Genomic DNA, 23,970 nt, shown 5'->3' with positions numbered 1-23,970 from the left:
GGTGATGAGATTTGTCTGTTTCTAGGCTGGTGTGGTGTCTTGTAGCTGTGAGCACATCTGCCTTCTGGTTGGTTGAATTCAGAGATACTGTGTCTTAGTTAGGCCAGCGAGTAAGAACTCACAACAGAAAGGGATGAATAGGACTTAAATATGTGAATGCTGGTGAATAACATCCTAACGCCGGGAACTGCCTCAAAAAGCCGTTGCCTCTCCTAGAGCTTAGGTCAGACTTAACACGCCCTTTCTTTTCCCATAGGTCTTCTATCTTTCGGGGTAAAAGAGTCTGCTTGGGTGAACAAAATCTTCACAGCTGTCAACATCCTGGTCCTTCTCTTTGTTATGATTGCTGGGTTTGTGAAAGGAAACGTGGCCAACTGGAAGATTAGTGAAGAATTTCTCAAGAATATATCAGCAACTGCCAGGTAAAATATTGGGGGTTTTTCCTCCTCTTGTTCTTTTTTTCTTGGGTGTTGTTTTTTTTTAATTTACTCACGTGTGTCTTATCTATGTTACCTTTTTTCTAGAACAATGGTTCTAGAAGCTTTTTGCTCTGGAGACCTTTCTGAGGGTCTGTTCTATTCCAAGACTCTTCCTCCTGCTCACTCCTCACCCCCACCCCCGCCCCTGCCCGCCCTGCCCTGCAGACATGAATGCAGAGGTGTGCTCACCATTGAGCCGCTGGGGAAGCCATGCAGCTGCTGGTTCTCACGCTCTGCTCCAGGGTGAGGGGAGGGAAAGGGAGACTCTAACCCCTGGGAGAATGCTTTTATTTCTCCCAAAGGTTTGCTACCTCTGCATAACAAGGAGTATTTTTGAATCATGAATCCTTCATCCTTTAGTTTGCCTGTTGGGACCACCATTCGGTTTCCTTGCATCTTTCCAGCCTTGTAGTGAATTTCAGGCCTTGTTTTTTGGAGAATGTGATTAGTTGCATAAGCAGACTTGTCCTTGCATTTCACTTTAAACTAGATATTCTCAAAAATTAAGTAAATAATAATATAGAAAAGGTTTTATTCTGAGGTGTATTTAATCATAATTCTCACTTGTGCATGTAAAATAAGATTACAAAAGTATCGATTATATAGAGTGAGGTATATCTACCTGTGTTTCTTTACATGAGTTGTTAGTAGTCGCTCTGATGAAGCAAAAAAATTATATCCTCTGGTTTTATACAGTTTTTAACATGCAAGGACATGTTCAACTTTAGTATTGTTAATCATGTCGAGAGAATTCTATGTCACCTTTTCAGATGTCTTTGTAGTGAATTTTTCACTGCTGCCCAACTGTCCATAAGAAGAGGAAGTGTCCTGACTTTATTTCAGATCAGGGTCTCTAGATAGATTGTCTGTTCTCAAGGTCCTGCCTGGCTGTGAGTTCCAGCCAGAGGGGGTCTGGGCCGCGGCTCCTGCTGTCAGTCAGCCTCTGACCAAGATCAGTGTTGGTACCCCCGAGAGGATGCTGTTGTTGGGGGTACCGCTGTGTTCTCTAGGACAGAGTCAGAGAATCAGGGTTTGCTCTTCGTGAATCAGCTTCAGAGCTGATGAGCACACAGCCTCCTGAGGAGGCCGGTTCAGACACATCACCAGAAGCAGTGTCCTATGAAAATGACTTTGCGACGTTTGTTCTCCCCCTTAGAGAGCCACCTTCTGAAAATGGAACAAGTCTCTACGGGGCCGGTGGCTTCATGCCGTACGGCATTTCGGGAACGTTGGCCGGGGCTGCAACCTGCTTTTATGCCTTTGTGGGATTTGACTGCATTGCAACAACTGGTAAGAGCAGAGTCCTGGCTCCAGGTAGAAGGGAGAGGGGGCTCTTTGTACCACATGAGTACCCATGGGTGGCAGCAGAGGGTCCAGGAAAGAGAATGGGATTTGGACCGGGTTCCAGACCCAGTTGTGACACCTGCTGTATGTGACAAAAAGAAACTGTGTGAAACAACCTGAGCCTTGGTGTCCATGTTGGTAAAATTGGGAGAGTGGTGCCTGCCCCTCAGATGTTATGCAGGTTACCTAAGATACATACATCCTTTGAGAGAATACATATAAAAACATTTTGCAAGCTGTCCAATTCTTTATAGATGTTAGTCATAATTCCTATCCTCAACCTTCTAACTGGATGTGCTCTCACAGTGAGTAACCAATGATAATTACACTTTTTTTAAAAAATATATTTTATTGATTTTTTACAGAGAGGAAGGGAGAGAGATAGAGAGTTAGAAACATCGATGAGAAACATCGATCAGCTGCCTCCTGCACATCGCCTACTGGGGATATGCCGGCAACCCAGGTACATGCCCTTGACCGGAATCGAACCTGGGACCTTTCAGTCCGCAGGCCGACGCTCTATCCACTGAGCCAAACCAGTATTGGCGATAATTACACTCTTAAATGATCTCTTCTCTATTAGGACAATATATTGTGATCATTCTGTCCTCTTTATCTTACACAAGGATATTATCAGGTCAGAATCACTCTCCAAGTGTCTACTCTGGGTTCATATTTTTTGCCTGGCTTATCATCTATCGTGCTTTGGATGCTTCAAATGCCAAGTCTTATCAGAAGGACCCAAAGTGTTCTATTTTCTATTGAAACTAGAGTTTACTATAAAGTAGGTGGATTGGGTAGAAGTTTATCTGAGGCCTTCATATTTAAGGGCCTACAGAATGACAGGACAGGCGTTTAATCTCTGTGGGTGAATCGTTTCAAAATGGATTCAGACTGCCTACCTACCACTAATCATTTAATAGTGTTGGTATACCCAGTTTTTTCTTTCTGGAATTGGACTTTTATGTGATAGCCGAGTATCCTTGAGAGGAGAGAGAATTTCGTGTAGAATAGGCTGAGAACACGGAAGGGATAAAAGCAGAGTAGAATGACCATGGAGGAGGAGGAAAACGCATGGCTTACCTATTCATGTTTTATTCAACGCTGGAACCTTTTATGTTTCCTTAGGTGAAGAGGTCCGGAACCCTCAGAAAGCTATTCCTATCGGAATTGTGACTTCTCTGCTTGTTTGCTTCATGGCCTATTTTGGGGTCTCTGCAGCCTTAACACTTATGATGCCTTACTACCTCCTCGATGAAAAGAGCCCCCTTCCTGTAGCATTTGAGTACGTTGGATGGGGTCCCGCCAAATACGTCGTGGCTGCGGGCTCCCTCTGTGCGCTGTCAGCAAGGTACATTGCATTGCCCCCGGGGCAGGGGCTGTTTGGATTTCTGCAAAGTGTAGTCCATGTTTAAGAATTCCTTTTGTGTGTTTCTAAAATAATCCTGATTTCAGGAACAGATTATGCAGCTATGTATTCTCTGAATAGTTTGCCCAGAACTGCTATCTTTATCTTAAGTGATAAAGTCTTTTTCCCTCATCAGTCAAGAGTCAGTTTCTCAAGATAATGCTGGTCCAAGCTTCAGCAAAAATACAATACAGGATTGAGATAGGCATCCACATGCATATACATATGTGTCACACGTATTCATATATGTGTGTATTATCAAACTTTAGGGTGCTTATACTAGTATGTTTCCATGCTGGCCCAGACAATTGAAACCCTAGGTGCAGACTTGATATTGTCTTTTAAAGTAACCTCAAGTCCATGAGCATGGAAGCCGTACGCTATGGCATTGTTAAATGTAATGTGCTTTTTTATTGGGAAACACTGAGACTTTTCCACGTAGCATTGATCAAAGTGGACTTGGTCTGGAGAAAGAAATGACCCTTCTCAAATTCATGGTGGAAATTTGTGTAATATCTATGCGAAAATGAAAGGGTAGTTGAATCTCAAGTGTTTGGATTTTCAGTAGCCGCTTGTTTTAACACTTCTGAATTCATTTCCCAGGTTTCCTGACTACTCATATTTTAAATTGTGATCATAAGATACTTCATTCTAGTTTTATACTGTGCTGTGTAGTAGAGCATTCTTACACAGAGAAAATTTATCTCTGCCTGATTACTAATTTTTTAAAGTAAAAATAATTAAAGTTTGATATTGAATGAAGAAATATTTCATATAATTTATCAGCTTAGCCTTTTCCCCCTCAAATCTATTTTACTTTCTATTCAAGATAATATGAAGTAGCAATTAGAAATTACTCCCATTGGTTTCTTAGCCATCTGCTAACAATAAGGTTTATTCTGAATAGTTTCAAAAATCTGAACTCTGATGATATCTTGCCAACCAGTCTTAGAAGAGACGGACCCAGATTCACTGTGGCCAACTTCAACCCAGCTTTATTAAAAATAAAGAAGATGGATTTTTTAAAAGAAAACATTTTACTCATTTTCTCTTAAATGGTTCTTTTTCACAACCAAGCCATATATGGAATGGTGTAGCCAGTAAACATACAGGTTTTTCTGAAGTATCTAAAGTTTTCTTAAACTTTTAATCATAGCTATATCTATGCACTAATTTTACAGTCTTGATTATCTTGTAATCCTGGGAATTATTACTAATTTGATCAAAGATCAGGCTACATGAGGAAAAATAATGGTAAGATAAATATATAATTATTCAATAAATGAAGGGGCTATTCTATGAATCAAATTACTTAATCTCTTTTTAAAATGACATGTCAATTTAGGAATTTTATTTCCTGAGTTATTGCCATTAAAATGTCTTAATGATATGATTGCTTTGTTTTTCTTGTTAAGTCTTAATTTTTAGTTTTAATTCAGTAATAATCATGGGCATGCACAAATTATTGCATTATTGTTAGTCTGATCATTGTGCTGTGCAGATATCTGCAACAGAATAGTAAGTGCACAGTGGTAAACATTGGCAATGTTTTTAAAGGCCCAATCATAATTTTAAGAATAACAAGACTTCATAATCATAGCTGTGTGCTGCGTTTTATACAATTGCTTAATTTGAGATCTGGGATATAATCGTGCATGAATGTGTTTGCCATACTGCATGTGTTTGCTTTTTATTCAGTCTTCTTGGATGCATTTTCCCAATGCCTCGTGTAATCTATGCTATGGCGGAGGATGGGTTGCTTTTCAAATGTCTAGCTCAAATCAATTCCAAAACGAAGACACCAATAATTGCTACTTTATCATCGGGTGCGGTGGCAGGTGAGAGAGAGTTAACTTTTATTAAGAAAAGGGGTGGGGGGGGTCTTTTTTCATCAAGGATTCTGAAAAAGTATGAAAACTTAGGTGGTTTTCTGTTTTGATTCACATGAAGATCAATAACTTGTTTGCAGATGTTTCCTAGATTGGATTTTTTTTGGCATAGGTTGGTTCTGCACTTTAGTGTGTCCAGTCTGTACTTTGTATCTACCTGTCTAGAAAAATGCTTGTAATAACTCACATGGATTATGAATTTTTCTGTTCTAGTCTTCTGGGCTCTATGTTTCCTTTACCCCGAATTCTGTTTGCCATGGCCCGGGATGGCTTACTCTTTAGATTTCTTGCCAAACTGAGTAAGAGGCAGTCACCAGTTGCTGCCACACTGACCGCAGGGGTCATTTCTGGTAAGCTTTCCAAACATAGGCTTCTTCCATGTTGGACTTGAACATTTTGTGCGCATGCATGGACTTACAAGGAGGGTCTGCTTGCTGTGCATGTAAGTTACGAACAAAATCACTGAGAAATGATAGTATGGGCATTGGGAAGACACCTGAAAATCGTGGTGGCAGCGGTTTCCTGAAATTCATTCGTAATCAACCCTTTGGGATTTTTTTTTTTTTTTTGCCATTTTATTTCTTTAACCTTTGGGGCTTCTAACAAATGTGCAAAGGGTTATAATGGTTGTTCACTATATATCAGGTATTAAATGCTTTTCAGATTGAATCAGCACATAAAATTGTATTGCTGACACACCAAATTTTAATTAAAGAACAATTACTTAATTTTGGACATATTGATTACTAGTAAAAATAATTATGTAGTATTTCCTTGTTTGTCCAGGATTTAAGCTGAATATTGGTAAAGGAACATAGGGTTTTTTGAAAAGCTGAAGCTCACCCATTCTTAATGAAGCATAAAGAATGTCCAAGATGATTGGTACTTGGCTGTGGTAGTCACTGCTGTTAGAATGGCAGATGACCGACCCGCTTCCTGGGGCAGCCCTGTTCTCTCGGTCACCAAACCCCATGAGGAATCCGTTTCTCCTTTCAGCCGTTTTGGTACCTAAATCATGTGCAAGAACCCCAGAAGCTTACTTTTTGGCATGTCATGATAGCCATGTCAAAAGCCTTTGGCCAGATTTTATTGCAGTAATTTTTAGGTATTCTACAGATCAAGACAATGGCCTTAAAGGTCCTATTACAAGAATCAAGAGAGAGAGTGTAGCAAGCTTTATGGATAAAATGATAAACTGTCTTGGTGTTGTAGAAATCCAAACCACAAATGCTAATTTTGTTGAGGCTCTAAATTGTTGGGAAGTTAGGGCAGGGATGCTCATGTTTAATTTTGAGTGAAATGGGTTGGTGTTTTTTGTTTGTTTTTTCAGAGACAGAAAGTATTTGTCTAAACAGCTTCACTTTGTATATATTTTCTCATGGATTTGGCACTTCATTAGGAAACATTGGAAGGTTGAGTCACTTCTGATCTCTGCACCATAAATGAAAGTTGTACTAGATAATCTGCAGCCTATTTTATTATTAAACGGTGCCTTATGATATTGTAGTTCAAAATCATGGCAAAGGATCACATATTTTATTAACTCCATGAAAACTTTTTTCCAGCAGAACTTTGTCCAGTTATTTTCAGAATTTTGTATATTATAGATATACTGTATATTCAGAATTTTAAAAAATTTATTCTTCTTCAGGAAGAATTTAATTTGGCAGTATAACAAGATATTAAAATTAATAATTAAAAGGAGATAATTGTAACAAGAGGCTTTTTTTCAATATTTTTATTTCATACTCCCATCTTACTGTGCTTGATTTTTAATTAGATCAGAATGCTTGTAGGGATCTGTCCTTCTTAATTATGTCCTTCTGTCTTGGCCATCTTATTTTGGCCAGCTGTGATTCTTACCAGCACATTGAGGCCAATATTTTTTAAAGTAATCAAAGTAGATGGTTTTTAATAATCAAAGTAGTAGTTATCAATCTGATAACTGAGGGGTTTTGAAGTTTTGTTAGCAGTTTATATGATCCAAAAAAACATCCTATTAATTGTGAGAAATATAATTTATATGCTTTGTTTGGCTTATCATTGGTACTAAAACAACAACCAAAATGTGAGTCAGTTATCAGCTTTACGGAATTTTATCCTAGGCCGTTCCCTTCACCATCCTTTTTGTTCCTCCATAGCGGTGATGGCGTTTCTTTTTGACCTGAAGGCACTCGTGGACATGATGTCCATCGGCACTCTCCTGGCCTATTCTCTGGTCGCAGCCTGCGTCCTCATCCTCAGGTGAGCCGTCCTTGCCGTGAGAAGGTTCTGGAGGGTGTGGAAATAAAGGAAGTGAGAGCTCACCACCCCTGCTTCCTAGGAGTTAGCAGTCTCAGAGTGAGAGGCTATGGGCATACAGACATCAATATAAAGTATTGGTCCTTAGCCAAGAATCAAATACAATTGATAATTAGCAAGAGTTGGGTTGGCCCAATTCTATGTGAACGGCAGGTTTCCATCTATATATAAAAGCCTAAGTGACCAAACAACTGAACAAACTGGTCGACTGGTCACTATAACGCACACTGACCACCAGGGGGGCAGACGCTTAATGCAGGAGTTGCCCCCTGGTGGTCAGTGCGCTCCCACAGCCCACCTCCCATGGCCCCTCTCCCCGGCCTGAAGGCCAACCTCCTGCAGCCCCTCCCCCCTCCTGCCACCCCCATCACTGGCCAGGCCGAGGGACCCCACCGGGCCTCTGGTAATGTATAAAGACACTTAAAAATACTATGCTTCGCTGATACTTAACCGGAGTTCCTGTGCTGTTTTCGTGAACGTCTCCTTGGGGCATAGATATTTTCATAATAATCATCCTGTTACCACAGTTGCCTCATTTGAAACTAAGTCTCTTCTGCATCTAATATATAACTTTCTAATTCAATGGCCATCAAAGGAAACTCAGAGTAGCTGCAAATGTCATACTGAGTGGGACTGTGTTCTGACTGCACGCTCAGGGGCTGCCCCAGCTGTGGCACTGTCCCATGTCTCGCTGAGAGTCCCAGGAGCTTGTTTCATTGGGACTGAGTGTCTCTTTGAGAATCAAGACAGCCACGTTTATCTGGGGACAGGTACCAGCCCAGTCTGTCGTACGAGCAGCCCAGATACTCTCCTGAGAAAGAAGCTCTGGAGTCGTGCGCCGGGGCGGACTCGGAAAGCGCGTCCCAGGTCACCATGCTGCAGGGACCCGGTTTCAGCCTGCAGACCCTCTTCAGCCCCTCGGCTCTGCCCACAAAGCAGTCGGCTTCTCTCGTGAGCTTCCTGGTAGGATTCCTGGGTAAGTCCTCCCCACTGTGTGCATTAGAAAGGCCCAGCAGGCGTGTGTAGATGGAGCAGGTGGGATGTGAGAGAGGACACAGGGCCTCCTGTTACTCTAGACCTGATTAGCAACTTCCTGGAGCCCTGAAATGTCCATCTAGGGCAGTGGTTCTCAACCTTCCTAATGCCGCGGCCCTTTAATACAGTTCCTCATGTTGTGGTGACCCCCAACCATAAAATTATTTTCGTTGCTACTTCATAACGGTAATTTTGCTACTGTTATGAATCGTCATGTAAATATCTGATATGCAGGATGTATTTTCATTGTTACAAATTGAACATAATTAAAGCATAGTGATTAATCACAAAAACAATATGTAATTATATATGTGTTTTCCGATGGTCTTAGGCGACCCCTGTGAAAGGGTCATTCGACCCCCAAAGGGGTCGCAACCCACAGGTTGAGAACCGCTGACCCAGTGGGTCACTAGACTTGAGATCATTCTTTTATATTTTTATTTTTTTTGTATATTTTATTGATTTAAGAGAGGAAGGGAGAGGGAGAGAGAGATAGAAACATTAATGATGAGAGATAATCATTGATCAGCTTCTGCATGCCTCCTATTGGGGATCAAGCCCACAACCCGGGCATATGCCCTGATGGGGAATTGAACCATGGCCTCCTGGTTCACAGGTTGATGCTCAAATACTGAGCCATCCCAGCCAGGTGAGAGATCATCTTTATATTAGCAGGATAAATTTCTCATAATTTGGTAGATGAAGCAGACAGGAAGAAATTCATAAGGTGAGAGGGTTAGGAGAAAATTGGTACATTTCATTAGCTGTTAGGGAGCTTCCTGTGTGAAAGCATTTGGCCAGGTACACCTGCCAATCACAGAACTGGGACCCAGGAGACTGGGAGGCAGTATAGAAAAGCCGGTCTGCTTCCCCCCAGTTACATAATCTTTCCTATTTTCAGTGACATTTGTTTAGCATCATCTATGTGTCCAGAACTCTGCTGGGCATTTGGGATATCAAGAGAGATGGGTGCACTCACCGGGCTTTACAACACAGGACGGTTGGTGGCAAGCTAGGGGAGGTACAGGTTTCTCTGAGAGCACCTCAGAGGGACCCCTAATGCAGACTTGATGGTCAGAGACAGGGTCAGTGGGGGCGATGTCCCTCTCTGAAATAGGGAGAAAAGATGCAGGTCATACTGTATTTGTTTACATTAGCGGTTAGTGTTTACAACAGCTGAAAGTGGGCAGACTTGCCATTTCCCATTTGGACAAAGGGCAGTATCCACCCCTGACAATGGCCCATCAGTCCACGTGGTAGAGTCTGAGACGGTAGCAGACGAGGTGGCACCTGGGCTGGAAAAGCAAGAGGCCGTGCTGGCGGGAGGTTGACTTTCTGAGGAGGAGACAGTCGCGAGTAAGCAAGTGGCATTGCTTCAGTCAGTGAAATCCGCCCTTGCTGCCCACAAGGAAAAGGAAGAGCCTGAGTATTTGGCAAAATAGATATGTAAAGAACTCGATATCTTATCAAAATGCACTGTGTGAACCGAGGCATCTGAAAGAAGTTTGGGTGCTGATTTTGTTGCGCATACGCATCTCCTTTGCAGCCTTCCTCGTGTTGGGCCTGAGTATTCTGACCACGTACGGAGTCCAGGCCATCGCCAGGCGGGAAGCGTGGAGCCTGGCCCTCCTGGTGCTGTTTCTTGTCCTCTGCATTGCCATTGTCCTCACCATCTGGAGGCAGCCCCAGAATCAGCATAAAGTATCCTTCATGGTATGTGCGCATTCTCCCTTGGACGCCAGTTTTCCTGAGTTGTTTCTTTTTAAAAACAAAACAAAACACTTCCGATGAAGTTACCCAATGAACAGGAGTGTCACAATTCTTTGAGGTGTTCCTTTTTGCCCCAAGTATTCTGCCTCCGTTGGCTGTGTTGCTGCCATTTTCGAAAACTTGAGGGTGCCCCTCTCACAACATTATACGTAATAGTAAACAGACTTCTTGTCCAGTAATCTACAGTGTCAAAGGAGTAATTAGAATATCTTGTTTTAGAAAGTCAGGACCCTGTCAGGAAGGTCATTCCCTCCAGAAACCCTTCCACTGCACATGAGATGATCCTGTCCCATTGGAACCAAGAGCAGGTTTCAGCTGGGAGTGTCCCCCAAGATGCTATGTGTATCAGTTACAGAGGCGTGTCCTGTTGATGTCCCAGGGAAGCCCGCGACCCCAAACTGAACTAAGCCTTAAAGCCAGTTGCATCTCGGCGATGGTGCCGGTGTTCACAGGCTGGACCCCTCCTCTGTTGCTGGGCCGCAGGAAACAGTGTAACCTGGGATGCGCCCCTAGTGCTCTTCAGAAGAGTGCTTTTTTATTCGGGTTGTCCTTTTCGTAAAACTGTAAACTTAGAACGAAAGTGTGTACTGTGCCAAATGGTTACCACCACGTCGGAATGTGCTTCCAAAAATCAGAGTGTATTTAAGAAGCTGCTTTTCCCCCTTAGGTCCCATGCTTACCATTTCTGCCAGCGTTCAGCATCCTGGTGAACATTTACTTGATGGTCCAGCTGAGTGCGGAGACTTGGATCAGATTTAGCATTTGGATGGCGCTTGGTAGGTCTTTTAATATTCCGGCTTCCTCAGCCTGGCTCTCTCTTTCTGATTTCTGCACTGTGATTGGAGTAATGCCTCGCTTCCCCCTTCCTGGAAATAAAGTCCCCCCCCCCCAATTTCTTCCTTTCCCAATTTTTAGAACATCTGAGTGTTAGCTTTTCCACAAGTTTTCAGATGCCTTTTAAAAATTCAAGTCTCCAAGTAATGCTGTAGAACCCAGAGGTTCTATTTCCTCCAACTTGATAGATAAGAAAAATGAAGCCCCAAAATGTCAAAGAATCTATCTAATTTACAAATGGCAGCCAAAGACTCTGATCCCAGAGTGAGCCAGCGGATTTTTGGAGACATTTTGAATGAGCTAATAGCAATACATACATACACACACACACACACACACACACACACACACACACACACACATATATATATATATATATATATATATATATATATATATTGTGTGTGTGTAAATATTTTTTCTGATATCTACATTTCTTATTATTAGAGCCTTGTAGGGGATTTAACATTAAATTACACAAGTAAGCTTATTTATATCTGTACCGCTTTGCTTTTCATTTTGACTTCTTCAATTTCCTATGTGAAGGTTGAGGTAGAAATTACGAGTTTACGTTTGTTGTAACTCAAACACTGGGCACCGACCACCTTCAAAATGTGAGCTGAAGTAGTGAGAAATGAGAGGTAAATCTGCATTGGTTCTGGTGGCCCGAGGAGCTTGGGTTTATGCTTTTTGGCAGTCCTCCCATTGGCTCAATAAGAATGAATGTAACTCACTTTGGTGTACGTATGTATGTGTTTGCTTTGGCTGTAAATTAACTTATTTTCAGTGCCAGCCACCAATCCCACTTGAGTTGATGGGAGAACGAACCTCAGTCCGTTTTGCCCATCCCCCCACACCCACACTCATACACTTGATCTTGGATGAAGGCATGAATTACAGAGGCAGATTCTCTAGATTTGAATCCAGCTCTGCCATTGCTTATCTGGGTGACCTAGTTTTGTGCCTCAGTTTCCGTAAAATGGTGATGGTAGTACCTTTATCTGAGGACAGGGAGGGCTGGATCTTTAGACCGCTGAGGACAGGAGAGGAAATAGAATCATTCCTGATCATTGGACATGCCAAAATGCTAATTGGTAGCCTACTTCCCATAATGTTAAAGCGGAAAATTATAATGCATTTCACATCAACCCAAAACTCTCAATCCTTAAAAACAACAACATGAAAGCCCAGCAAAATGTCCATATAGAAAAGTAAGAAACTATTTTTTGAGGATCCTTAAAACATTTTCTTCTAATCCCCAGCAGCATGGCTATTAACAAACACTTGCTTTGGACACAGAATTTGGCCTCTCCTGGCGACACAGAAAGAGAAGGCAAAGGCCCTATTGAGTTTGTTTTAAATTGTCCATGTTCCAACAGTCGTTTCCTGGCGCACCTAAAACACTGATATTTTGTTCTCTGAAAGGTTTCCTGATTTACTTCACTTACGGCATTCGACACAGCCTGGAGGGGAATTCAAGAGATGAAGATGATGATGAAGACTCGTATTCAGACAACATGAACGCAGCAACCAAAGAAAAAGCTGCCATTCAAGCAAATGACCATCACCAAAGAAACCTCAGTTTACCTTTCATACTCAATGAAAAGACGAGCGAATGCTAACGCTTGTAGGAGCCGAACAGGTCATAGTCTTAATGTATGTATCCTACACTGAGCAAACCGGCAGGATGTCATCACCATGCTAACTTGTCACGGGTTTGCTGCAGACATAGTTCACCCTAATTTATACTCCCCTGGACAGCACCTCCTCAGGTGGTGGATTACACCTGGGGAAACCTGAGCTCTCTCCTAGTGCTATCCCCCAGTGTGTGTGCATGTGTGTATGTGTGTGCATGTGTGTCTGTGTTGGTAGAAGTTGTTGGTGTTTTACTGCTATTGCTTTCCATTTTTCCAGTGTTTGTCATGATTTGGGGTCACATGGTACACATACTGAAATGGAGGTGATCACTGAATCAAAGAGCGTTTTGTATGTGCGTGGTATTGTCAGGGAAATGACTGTTGCTTTTCCTTGTTAGATTTCATTAATGTCAACTTAGAACAGGCCACAGATGCAGTTCCTCATCTGGGAGTCTGTCATTGGTTAGGAGTAAGAGGCGGGGGTAAGACATGAGCCTGTTCTGTAACTTACAAATGCCAAGTTACAAATTACTTTTAATTCCGTCCTTGTTCTAAAAGTCACTTAAAATAAGCCAATAGCGTCTCCCAGATCACACAGCTGGTGGAATGGTTCATACTTTTTCCCATTATTTAAAAACGAATCAGACAAAGAATTCACTCCTCTCTTTCTACCATTATTTTGTCTTGTCCTGGAGATGAGGGCTACAGTAGCAAATTCTTACATGCAAAAGAGGAAAAGATGAAGGGATGAAAGAAGGGAAATTCCTCTGTTCTAATTTTAAAGTGCCTATTCAGATATTAGAGAGCATTTGGCTCAGTTCAAGGCGTTCAGGTCTGATTTGGCTGTTCCTTCTGGAAACATTTAGGGATGTTTTTCGTTCCCCACCCCATAGTAGTCTAGCACTTTTAATTTCATTTATTTTTAAATGGTCACACTAAAGCTATTCATACAAGCTCCAGTATTCTATCAGTGGTTGGCCAATAAAATATTTTGGCTAAATACATGATTGTTTAAAACTTTACGTTAAAAAATTAACCAAATTAAAGCTATAGAAGACAGTAACCTTTCTATGAATAAATAATTTGTTTTTTGTAAGATTCTCTAAATACCATATTTTACTTTGTAGGGTTCTCTGATAATAGACTGTTTATCTGCAGTGTGATTTGCTTCTCATGAGTTGTTTTTCTTACAAATCATTAAATGGTCGACCAGATGAGAGCAAAGGCTCAATACTTGTATAGCTGGGTTGCATTCCCGGGACAAGCGCTGTCAAGCACACCAGTTGGCCAGCCTCATCCAGAAACAAGAAAAACGTTTCTGACAGCCCTTCTAAGAGATCAGTTATTGTATTGATGCCATTAAAAAGCCAGTCGTGATCGAATTGTCTAACCAAGACCTTGTTGTGGTTAAATATCAAACCAACGGGTAGAAAGCCTGGGTTCTGGGCTGCTAGACTCCTGGCGTCCCTGACATAGAACTCAGTACTGACATTCCACAATTCCCGGGTGTTCATGGCAAAATCTGCGGCTGAGAATTCTCTTCCAAGCTGCGTGTTTCCCTGGAGAGGCAGGTGGTATAGGAGACTTGTACGGACTGTAGCGACGCTCGGAGACCTTTGCTATCGGAGCCGTGAGGACCCCTTGTACCCCATTATCAATCTAGAATAGGCCCTCCACACAGAGAACGTGAGGTACTTCTTATATGAATATTTAACTCTTTTGTTGTAACAAAATCAAGAAATCTGTTTAGAATGTGATAGGCAGCTAAAACTGTTATGCCCCACATGTTCATTTACAAGCAGAATTCAGTTAAAAATTACTTTTCCACATTGAAACACTTTGCAAACACAAATGTCTATGTAGAGATGCTTTGTCGGTGACTGTGTTTTTTTTCCTTTGAAGACTCAAACGTGTGTCTGTATGTGCAAGTGTGTATATATTATATATATATGTATATGTATGTCTGCGTATTTCAAATGTGAGTGTAAAAGTCAGTTGGGTTTATGATGGGCTTTGGAAAGAATACCATTGTGTGGATAAAAAAAAAAACACCCAACTGATGTAGAGAAAATATAATGTTTTGTATTGATGGGTATGCTTATATACAATGTTTAGGTTTTAAAGTATTTTGAAATGCACAGTGATTTTATATAGATGATATTTTCTATAGATAGATTCTTAAGAAAGCGATATTTATAATGTTTCTAAGACGAAATCACTAAACTCTAGTTCATTGTAACAGGTGCTTTCTAATCTGAAATGGAGGAGGGTAGGCACATTAGGGTGCTTCTGTTTACTTGTCTCTGTGGTACCTTTTCTGCATCTCTGTCCTGGTACATCTAGGAAAAGCTGGTACTGCCAGTGCTGGTACCACCTCCCTGTTCCTCCACTTGCACTATAACCTTTTGAACAAAATGTTGTTTTTCCTTTCTTAGGATCACCAAAGTGTGTTTTGTGGATTTCACTAGTCATTAATCACACTTCTGTGAAATCCTCTCCAGAAATCAAAAAGTACATATACACATCCTCTTAACTGGGAGTGCCTAAAAACAGCTTACATTACTTTCCTTTTTTTTTTTTTTTGCACTAGTAAATATGTTCTCTTGATATTTTCAGTGAGAAACTTCTTCACTGAAAATATTTGTATACTCTTTTAAAAGAGAAGATGGTTTGTGAATGGCCATGCAAAGGTCATTCCTACCCTACATTTAACAAGGTGGCTGTGCAGATTCAAGTTTAAAAATTATTTATGAGAAAACTTATATTAGAGCTTTTGATGTATACTGAAATGTAGATCATTGCATAGTCACATTTTCCCCAGAGACAAATATCAGGATAAACTAAGTCCAGAACATCATTTGGGGTATGTACATTATAAGAAAACTAATGTTGAGATTATATATATATATATATATATATATATATATATATATATATATGTAAAACTTGACTATTACCAGCCATAGTTGATGTAACATACTCATTTCAGAATTGTCTTCCTTCAAAAGACAAGAGCCTCTTCATTTTCCTGGGGAAAAAAAGATTTTAAATATTAGCCAAAATATTATTGAATTTGCAGGTAGTTGTTACAATATTTGGAATTCGAATCTATACTCATCAAGTTGTTTTCTCACGTATTGGAATGCTTAGCAAGGAGAATAAGGGACAGGGCTCACCCTCCACTGCTGAGAATGCCGCAGGGAGCGGTCGGCCTTATCTTCTTTCCTCTTAAACCGGGGCCAGATTCCAGATTACAAACCACGTGATAAAGTTGTGCCCGGTCCCACCTCTCCCTTCCCTGTGCGGTTGCTCACAGCGTTCTCTGCCTGATTTCTCCTGATGTGCTTCAAGTTAACACCAGCAATATAGTTTCCACAGAATTTTAAAGGGTTGGATTGCACATCATGGAGTATGAAAATTAACAAGATTAGTGTGGATTTGAGTTTTTACTAGTGCCAAAATACAATAGTGCCTTCCTTCTCTGTATATTTTCTACTTTCCTTCTCTAACATGTCCTAACCCATCCAGGGGAAATGTACCCAAGTGCAGGTAGTGCATGATGCCAGCACAGGTCATTTTTTAATGTAGATTTGGAAGTAAGGTTGCTTGCCTTTGTTGTTCAGCTGTGTTGGGTTTTTGTGTTTTTTTCCCCCCCCCTCATATAATTATGTTTAAACATTTTTAAATGGCTTTCTGTGTTCTGGGTTTTAAGAGGCCTTCTCTGTTATTGTTGTGGTTGTTGGTTTCGTTGTTGGTTTTTGTAACATTCATTATTGTTTATATATGTACACAGTTTAGTCTTACTGATTTCAAATGCATGGGCTGGCTGTGGCTCAACCCAGTTGGCAACCCTATTTGCTGGGAGCACTCTACTTAGCTTTTATTCACTATGGCTGGGGCCACGGACACAATCTCTGGTCTTAAAGAGCCGTCACTGACCACTGGGGCCCCGTGGGGATCATAAACCAGGACCCTGGGCTGGTTCCAGGATCATGCAGCCTGCAAAGTACGGGCGTCCATAGCTACCTGTTGGGTGGGGTCTTGGCATGACAGGGGAGTATATGAAGTAAAAGACTTCACATGAAAGTAAGGTAGTTTGCGGTCCACAATATCAGTTCCAAATACCCCACTAGTGCATCAAGGTAAATGATCAGGACGAAGGAACCTCTGTGTCTCACAGGAGGGATGGCTGCTTCCTGGAACTGGCACCATAGGGCGTGGCTTACTGCAATCCCTGGACTGCCACTGACAGCCTTGGGTGGAACTGCATGGGCCAAGGTTCAGTTGATGAAGCACCTTGTATGACCAACAGGGTGGTGCCTCTGGCCCATGCCTGGTTAACAGGCTCTTCATCTTTGTGTCCACCAGGGGTGCCCAGTTGTTCTATTGCTTTATCTTGTTACCATTGTACTCAATAGAAACTGTAGATAGGGCCCCAAACCCTACAGAAATTCTGTGTCTGTAAAAACCAACAGATGCATCAGATTTGTGAGAATGTAAAGATGTGTTTGTTGAGTAGGTAATTTTAAAGTTAAATGTTTTTAATGATAATCAGCGTTCCTTTTTACTTATGAAGTTGGATTATTTTTTAGAATTTGTAATAAATGAAAACTGTTGCTGCTTTACCACTGTAAAATAGGCTTTCTAATGTGACCATGTATTTTTTAAATAAATTTTAATACATCTTGTAATAATGTTGTATGCATGTGTATCACACAAACCGAAGTCTACATTTCACACTTACCTAATTTAAAATGCATTATACACACACACACACACACACATATATATATATATATACACACACACACACACACATATATATATATGTATTGATTTCAGAGAGGAAGGGAGAGGGACAGAGAGAGAGAAACATCAATGATGAGAGAGAAACATCAATTGGCTGCCTCCTGATGGGGATCAAGCCTGCAGTCTGGGCATGTGCCCCTGACCGGAACCGAACCAGGATCCTTCAGTCCGCAGGCTGATGCCTCATCCACTGAGCCAAACCAGCCAGGGCAAAAAAATCCTTTTTTAAAAAAATTTGGGAATCTTTAAAGCTCAGAAATATAATACAATCTAAGTTGAAATAATGACATTGTTAATACTACTCAGTGGGAAGCCGAGGGCTTACTGTGTGACTAACCAAGTCCTATCAGATAAAAGAAATGCCTTTACACATGCTCAGTCCTCATGGCACCTTCCAGAAAAGATCAGTTGCTCCTGAAGCATACCACCCCAGGACCACTCGAGACCCACCACTGCCCTTTAATGGACCAATCTCTCTGACATTGCTTTTGTGTGTGAGAAGCTCCTCAATGTTTCCCTGACCAAATCATAGCCTTTAATCGGCGATCAGTTCTCTATAACTAAGCAGATTTTTACAGTGTAGTGAATAAATACTTACTGACTTCAATCCTAGTTACCCTCTTGGAGGGAGGAGTCAAAGGGCTTTCTGGCAGTGGCTCAAGTTATCTCGAAAATCTCTTAAATTAGCTTGTTTAATTTTGACATGTCTTTGCGTATATACTGAATTGCTGTTCATTCTAATAGGTTGGAGGGAACGCCATGTTGATTTAAAAACTTCAAGATAAATTAAGCCAGCATTGAAAACCAAGCTGAAACAGCAAGGTATTTGCCAAGGAGGAGCTGAAAACCTCCTTTATCTAATATTTGGCTTGATGAGGACTGTGACTAGGTTTTGTTGTACCACCTCTGCTTTGGTACCATGGGATCATGTGAGAGAAAAAAAAAAAGTGATGCCCCAGGAGCTGTGTCTGGGCTGTGGGGCCAGCCAGGAACTCCCCGAAACAGGACTCCTTCTCCTTAGTGCTCTTTAAAGAAGGCCAAGGGCTCAAGGCCCACGGAATGCTGATTGTGCTGACTAGTACCTACCTGTCTGTGTGGACAGAGTGATTCATTTCATTTATCCCATAAAATATCTCAAAAAAAAAAAATTCTCAGAGACATCCAAAACTCAACCATTATCACATTATCTCAAAGGAGGGTCAACGTATGGGGAAACTAGAAATAAACTCAGCTCCATGCTGATTTACTTACCTAAAACTTTCTAGTAACCGATTCATAGCCAACTCTGAAATACTTGGAGGTACCAGCCATTACAGATGTCACAGATCCTGGGTTAAGAATTCTCACGACTCTCTACTAAGATGGGAATAGTCAGCATGAAGAGGAAAACACAGGACAGACGACACTACCAGGAGTATGATACAACCCAGGCTGGGCTGCTATCTCCGCCATAGGGAACAAGCTCATTTCTGGGCTCCGGGTTCCTTAATCCACAGGTACTACAGCCCTGCTGTGATCCCAATGGTGTTGTGATCCCAATGGCTGGGTCTCCAGGTCTCCATTATCTTCCCCAACCTGCTCACGGATGCCTGACACGTCTTCATGCAAAGACGGAGGATAGAAATCAGACCGAAAGTCCAATGTTCTTGAAACTGAAACACTGACTTCAATTGGCATTAAGTTGCAAATGACCAATAGAAGATGCTTTTCAAAAAGTGAGCATTTAAAAAGCAAATAAACAGGTAAAGCAAATAGGCACAGATAGTTAAAGGAGGAAGGAAGGACCAGTGAGTAAAGAAACATCAAAGAAAGGGGAGGATGGAGGTTTTCCGTCATTTGCATTTTGGCTTAGAGTTGTCCCTCTTCCCCGAGGCATTAGAGCTGTGACTAATGGACAGCCGATACATCACTACAGTGTGCTATCTCTGCTCCCAACCCTGGACCGCGTTCACGTCTCTCTTCCATTTGCTGATTTCTGTTCCTCCCTCCACCACTCTCCTCTCCTCTCTCCAACTCTGCATTTGCTAAGTCAATGCCTGGGGCTGCTGGCTGAGCTCTCAGAGGAAGGTGGTGCACAGTCGCTCAGAGGATGCTGTGCAGTGCTTCCCTGGACACTGTTTTTATTTTACTTTATTTTTATTTTTAAATATATTTTTTAAGTTGAGTTCAGAGAGGAAGGGAGAGGGAGAGAGAGAGAGAAACATCAATGATGAGAGAGAATCATGGATCGTCTGCCTTCTGCACGCCCCCCTACTGAGGATCAAGCCCACAACCCGGGCATGTGCCCTGACGGGGAATCGAACCGTGATCTCCTGGTTCACAGGTCAATGCTCAACCACTGAGCCACTCCGGCCTGGCTGGACAGTTTTTTAAAGGCTGTTTCTGTTTTTTCAGCCTCCTCTTCTCCCACATCAGGAAGTAGCTGATGATTCAGGGAGGCTTGGAACTCGATTGGTGCCAAGCCTGAGCCACCCTGTGTGTCCTGAGGTCAGGGGTGAGTGGATTATAAACACTAAAAGCTAATTAACGTAAGAGTGAGGTGGAGGGAGCAGACAGACAGCAGCTCATAAGGAAAGGCAACATGGATTTGCAGGGAATATGGTCATTTATCTAAAAACCCAAGACATTAACTAAAAACTATATGGACAACAGTATGGTGGTTACCAGAGAGGAGGAGGGTGGGAGGTTGTAAAAGGTCAAGGGGTCAAATATATGGTAATAAAAGATTTGATCTGGGGTAGTAAATACACAATGTAACACACAGATGATATGTCACAGAATTGTATATTGAAACCTATATAATTTTATTTACCAATGTCACCCCAATAAATGTAATAAAAAAAGATGCAAACATACACAAGTTAATCATGCCTTGGGAATTCAGGCTTCAAGTTGGATTTGACTTTGACCTGTAAGTCAAGGCTTGTTTTAATTGGCCAATTTTATAGCAATGGTTGGAGAAAGAATGGGAAAGATCCACATAAACTGAGATTCTAATAATAAAATTCCTTCTCACCCCGGAGACAAAGCACATGGGTTTTTACAGTGAAATCAAACCTATAAAAAATACAAGTTTGGCAGTTTTATTTTTCCGATTCAGAGTCATCATGAAGTTGTCTCATTCAAGGATAACAAGCCTTGGAAAGCCCCATGTTTCTTGTAACCCTTGCTCCCCTCCTGGCCGACTGTCACTGTTCCGAAGGGCTGCCAGAGTGATGGCTACAGGCTGCCTGGCCTGAACCGCAGAGATGCATCCTCACAGTCCCGGAGGCTGTAAGTCAGAGAGTAAGATGTCAGCAGGGTGGTGTCTTTTGGGGCCTCTCTCCTGGGCCTGTAGACGGTCAGGTTCCCCCTGAATCTTCACATGAGCTTCCCTCTGCACCTGTGTCTGTGTGTACACTTCCCCTTCTTACTTGCAAGAAGAACTGGGTTCGTGCCTGGTCCAATAACCTAATTCTAACTTAATTACCTCCTTAAAGACCCTAGCTCCAAATGTGGTCACATTCTGAAGTACTGGAGGTTAGGGTGTCATCATTTTTTTTTAATATATTTTTTATTGATTAAGATATTACATATGTGTCCTTATCCCCACGTTACCCCCTACTCCCCCCCCCCCCCCGCTCATGCCCTCACCCCCCCTGTTGTCCATGTCCATTGGTTAGGCCTATATGCTTGCATATAAGTCCTTTGGTTGATCTTTCCCCCTTACCCCCACCCTCTCCTACCTTCTCTCCAAGGCCCGACAGTCCAATCAATGCCTCTCTGTCTCTGGATCAGTCCTTGTTCATCAGTTTATGTTGTTCATTATATTCCACAAATGAGTGAGATCATGTGGTATTTATCCGCTCTCCAGTTCCATCCATGCTGTGGCAAATGCTAAGAGTTCCTTTTTCTTCTTCCTCTTCTTAAAGAATACCTTTCAGCATTTCATATAATGCTGGTTTGGTGGTAATGAACTCCTTTAGCTTTTTCTTATCTGTGAAGCTCTTTATCTGACCTTCTATTCTGAATGATAGCTTTGCTGGATAAAGTAATCTTGGTTGTAGGTTCTTGGTATTCATCACTTTGAATATTTCTTGCCACTCTCTTCTGGCCTGCATGGTTTCTGTTGAGAAATAAGCTGACAGTCGTATGGGTACTCCCTTGTAGGTAACTGACTTTCTTTCTCTTGCTGCTTTTAAGATTCTCTCTTTGTCTTTTGCTCTTGGCATTTTAATTATGATGTGTCTTGGTGTGGTCCTCTTTGGGTTCCTTTTGTTTGGGGTTCTCTGCACTTCCTGGACTTGTAAGTCTATTTCTTTCACCAGGTAGGGGACGTTTTCTGTCATTATTTCTTCAAATAGGTTTTCAATATCTTGCCCTCTCTCTTCTTCTGGTATCCTTATAATTCTGATGTTGGTTTGCTTGAAGTTGTCCCAGAGGCTCCTTACACTATCTTCATATTTTTGGAATCTTTTTTCTTTTTTCTTTTTCGGTTGGGTATTTTTTGTTTCTTTGTATTTCAAATCTTTGACTTGATTCTTGGGATCCTCTTGTCTGCTGTTGGATCTCTGTATATTATTCTTTATTTCAGTCAGTGTATGCTTAATTTCTAGTTGGTCCTTTTTCATATCCTCGAGGGTCTCACTAGATTTCTTGAGGGTCTCACTAAATTTATCGGCGGTTTCCATAAAATTCTTGAAAAACCTTATAAACGTGGTTTTGAACTCTATATCCAGTTGTTTGCTTTCTTCCATTTCTGTCATTTGTGACCTGTTTCTTTGTCTCCGCATTTTTTATGCTTCCCTGTGTTGGTAGAGTGGTTTTGTGTGCTAGATGTCCTGTAGGGCCCAGTGGCTCAGCCTCCCCAGTTACCTGAGGTGGACACTCTTGGTGCACCCCCTTGTGGGCTTTGTGCACAGTCTTGTTGTAGTTAAGCCTTGATTGTTGTAGGTATCACTGGGAGGAATTGACCTCCAGGCCAATTGGCAGTGAGAATCGGCTGTGTCTGCAGTGGGAGAACTTCTGTGCTGAAGACACCCTTCTGGGGCAAGACTTGCTTCAGTGGGGCTTTGGTGCTCACTGAGTCTGCCCCCTGGGTGTGCCCCTTATGGATCTGAGGAGTTGTAATCCGGATGGTCCCCCTCTGACCACTGGGTACACTGGCTCTTGGAGGTTACCCAGCAGGAGCTATGAAGAGAACTGCAGATTCCCCTTCCTTTTTTGGAGTTTGGAGGTGCCCTGATGAGGCCCAGCTGTGAAGTAATGCAAGCTGCTGTGGGGCCTTGGGCCTTCTTTTGGAAGTGCTGGGTCTGTGGCCCAGCTGCAATTTGTTAGGTAATTTTCAGGTTGCAAAGGGCCAGGGCATTCATATGCAAAAGCCTCTGCCGCAGCCTGGGTGGGGCGGGGTCTCAGGGAATCAAAGGGCGGAGGAAGGAACTATGGCGGATTCTCAGCCCTGCCCTAAGGGGCCTCGCCCGTCTCAGTGTCCCGACAATTGAATTGCTGCAAGGACCTCTGAGGGAAAGCCGCCCTTGAGTTCCAAGTTCTGCCCGCTGCCAGACAGTCCAGTTTCTCCCCGTATGAGTCCTGGGTCCCCAGAGACTTCCCAGAACCGGAGTTCAGAGCAGTCGGGAGCTTGTGACTCCCTCCCTATTCAAAAAGACAGCCACGTCCTCAGGTACCGGCCACTTTCCGCGCGCACGAGCCTCCGCACCTCTGCACTTTACTTCCGCAGCTCCTGACCCTCAATGTGCTTTTCTCTTTCCTTCTAGTTGTAGAATGTCCACTCCGCAGCCTTCCTGTAGTTCTGGATGATGTCCGTTTTGTCTGTTTATTCTGTTTTGAAGTGGTTGTAGGAGGCAGCAATTTCGGTGTTTCCCTATGCCGCCATCTTAGTTTCTCCAGGGTGTCATAATTTTTAAAAAATTGGGGGTGGGTGGGTAAGGAGAGCCCAATTCAGCCCAAAGCACAGACCTAGGATAGTTTAGGTACCTACATTTAGCTAACATGTACGTGGTATAGAAGTAAAATTCCACTTTTTTTTTCTGTATACTACTTAACCAATTTTAAAAATATGTATATTTTATTGATTTTTTACAGAGAGGAAGAGAGAGGGATAGAGAGCTAGAAACATCAACCAGAAGGTACATGCCCTTGACCAGAATTGAACCTGGGACCCTTCAGTCTGCAGGCTGACGCTCTATCCACTGAGCCAAACGGGTTAGGGCACTACTTACCCAATTTGAAAGTGTATTTAGGGGCTGTGACCACATCCCGGTCAGGAAAGAGAGCAGCTGGAGCCTGCACAGCGAGGCCCAGGGTGCTGGCAAATAGGCCCAGACTGGCAGTGCTGTCAGCAGACGGACCGGGCAGGACCTGGCCACTGTGAGGTGTGGTGATGCCCTGGTCGGACTCAGAGGGACAGTTGTCTGACTTCACGAGGTCAGAGTGGGGAGGGATCTCCGTGGGGAGCAGCCCAGGCA

At 42.4% G+C, this 23,970-nt stretch overlaps 1 protein-coding gene across 2 annotated transcripts in view; it reads left to right on the top strand.

The window, feature by feature from the left end:
* Nucleotides 1-17,388, top strand: part of SLC7A2 (solute carrier family 7 member 2) — a 51,691-nt gene extending 34,303 nt beyond the window's left edge. The window contains exons 4-12 of one of the 2 annotated variants that reach the window (XM_036299576.1): nt 257-422; nt 1,636-1,769; nt 2,952-3,174; nt 4,930-5,069; nt 7,262-7,364; nt 8,192-8,397; nt 10,003-10,169; nt 10,894-11,002; nt 12,486-17,388. In XM_036299576.1, the coding sequence (XP_036155469.1) occupies nt 257-422; nt 1,636-1,769; nt 2,952-3,174; nt 4,930-5,069; nt 7,262-7,364; nt 8,192-8,397; nt 10,003-10,169; nt 10,894-11,002; nt 12,486-12,682 (1,445 nt within the window). In that variant the 3' untranslated portion in view covers nt 12,683-17,388. Of the gene's footprint in view, nt 1-256; nt 423-1,635; nt 1,770-2,951; nt 3,175-4,929; nt 5,070-5,333; nt 5,471-7,261; nt 7,365-8,191; nt 8,398-10,002; nt 10,170-10,893; nt 11,003-12,485 lie in introns of both variants that reach the window. The other variant, XM_036299575.1, reaches the window with a different exon arrangement.
* The last annotated feature ends 6,582 nt before the right edge of the window (nt 17,389-23,970 follow it).

The sequence above is a fragment of the Myotis myotis genome, unplaced genomic scaffold, assembly GCF_014108235.1.
Source record: "Myotis myotis isolate mMyoMyo1 unplaced genomic scaffold, mMyoMyo1.p scaffold_m19_p_3, whole genome shotgun sequence".
Classification (NCBI taxonomy): Eukaryota; Metazoa; Chordata; class Mammalia; order Chiroptera; family Vespertilionidae; genus Myotis; species Myotis myotis.
The sequence above is the reverse complement of the archived record's forward strand: the minus strand, read 5'-3'. Positions and strand labels throughout refer to the sequence as shown.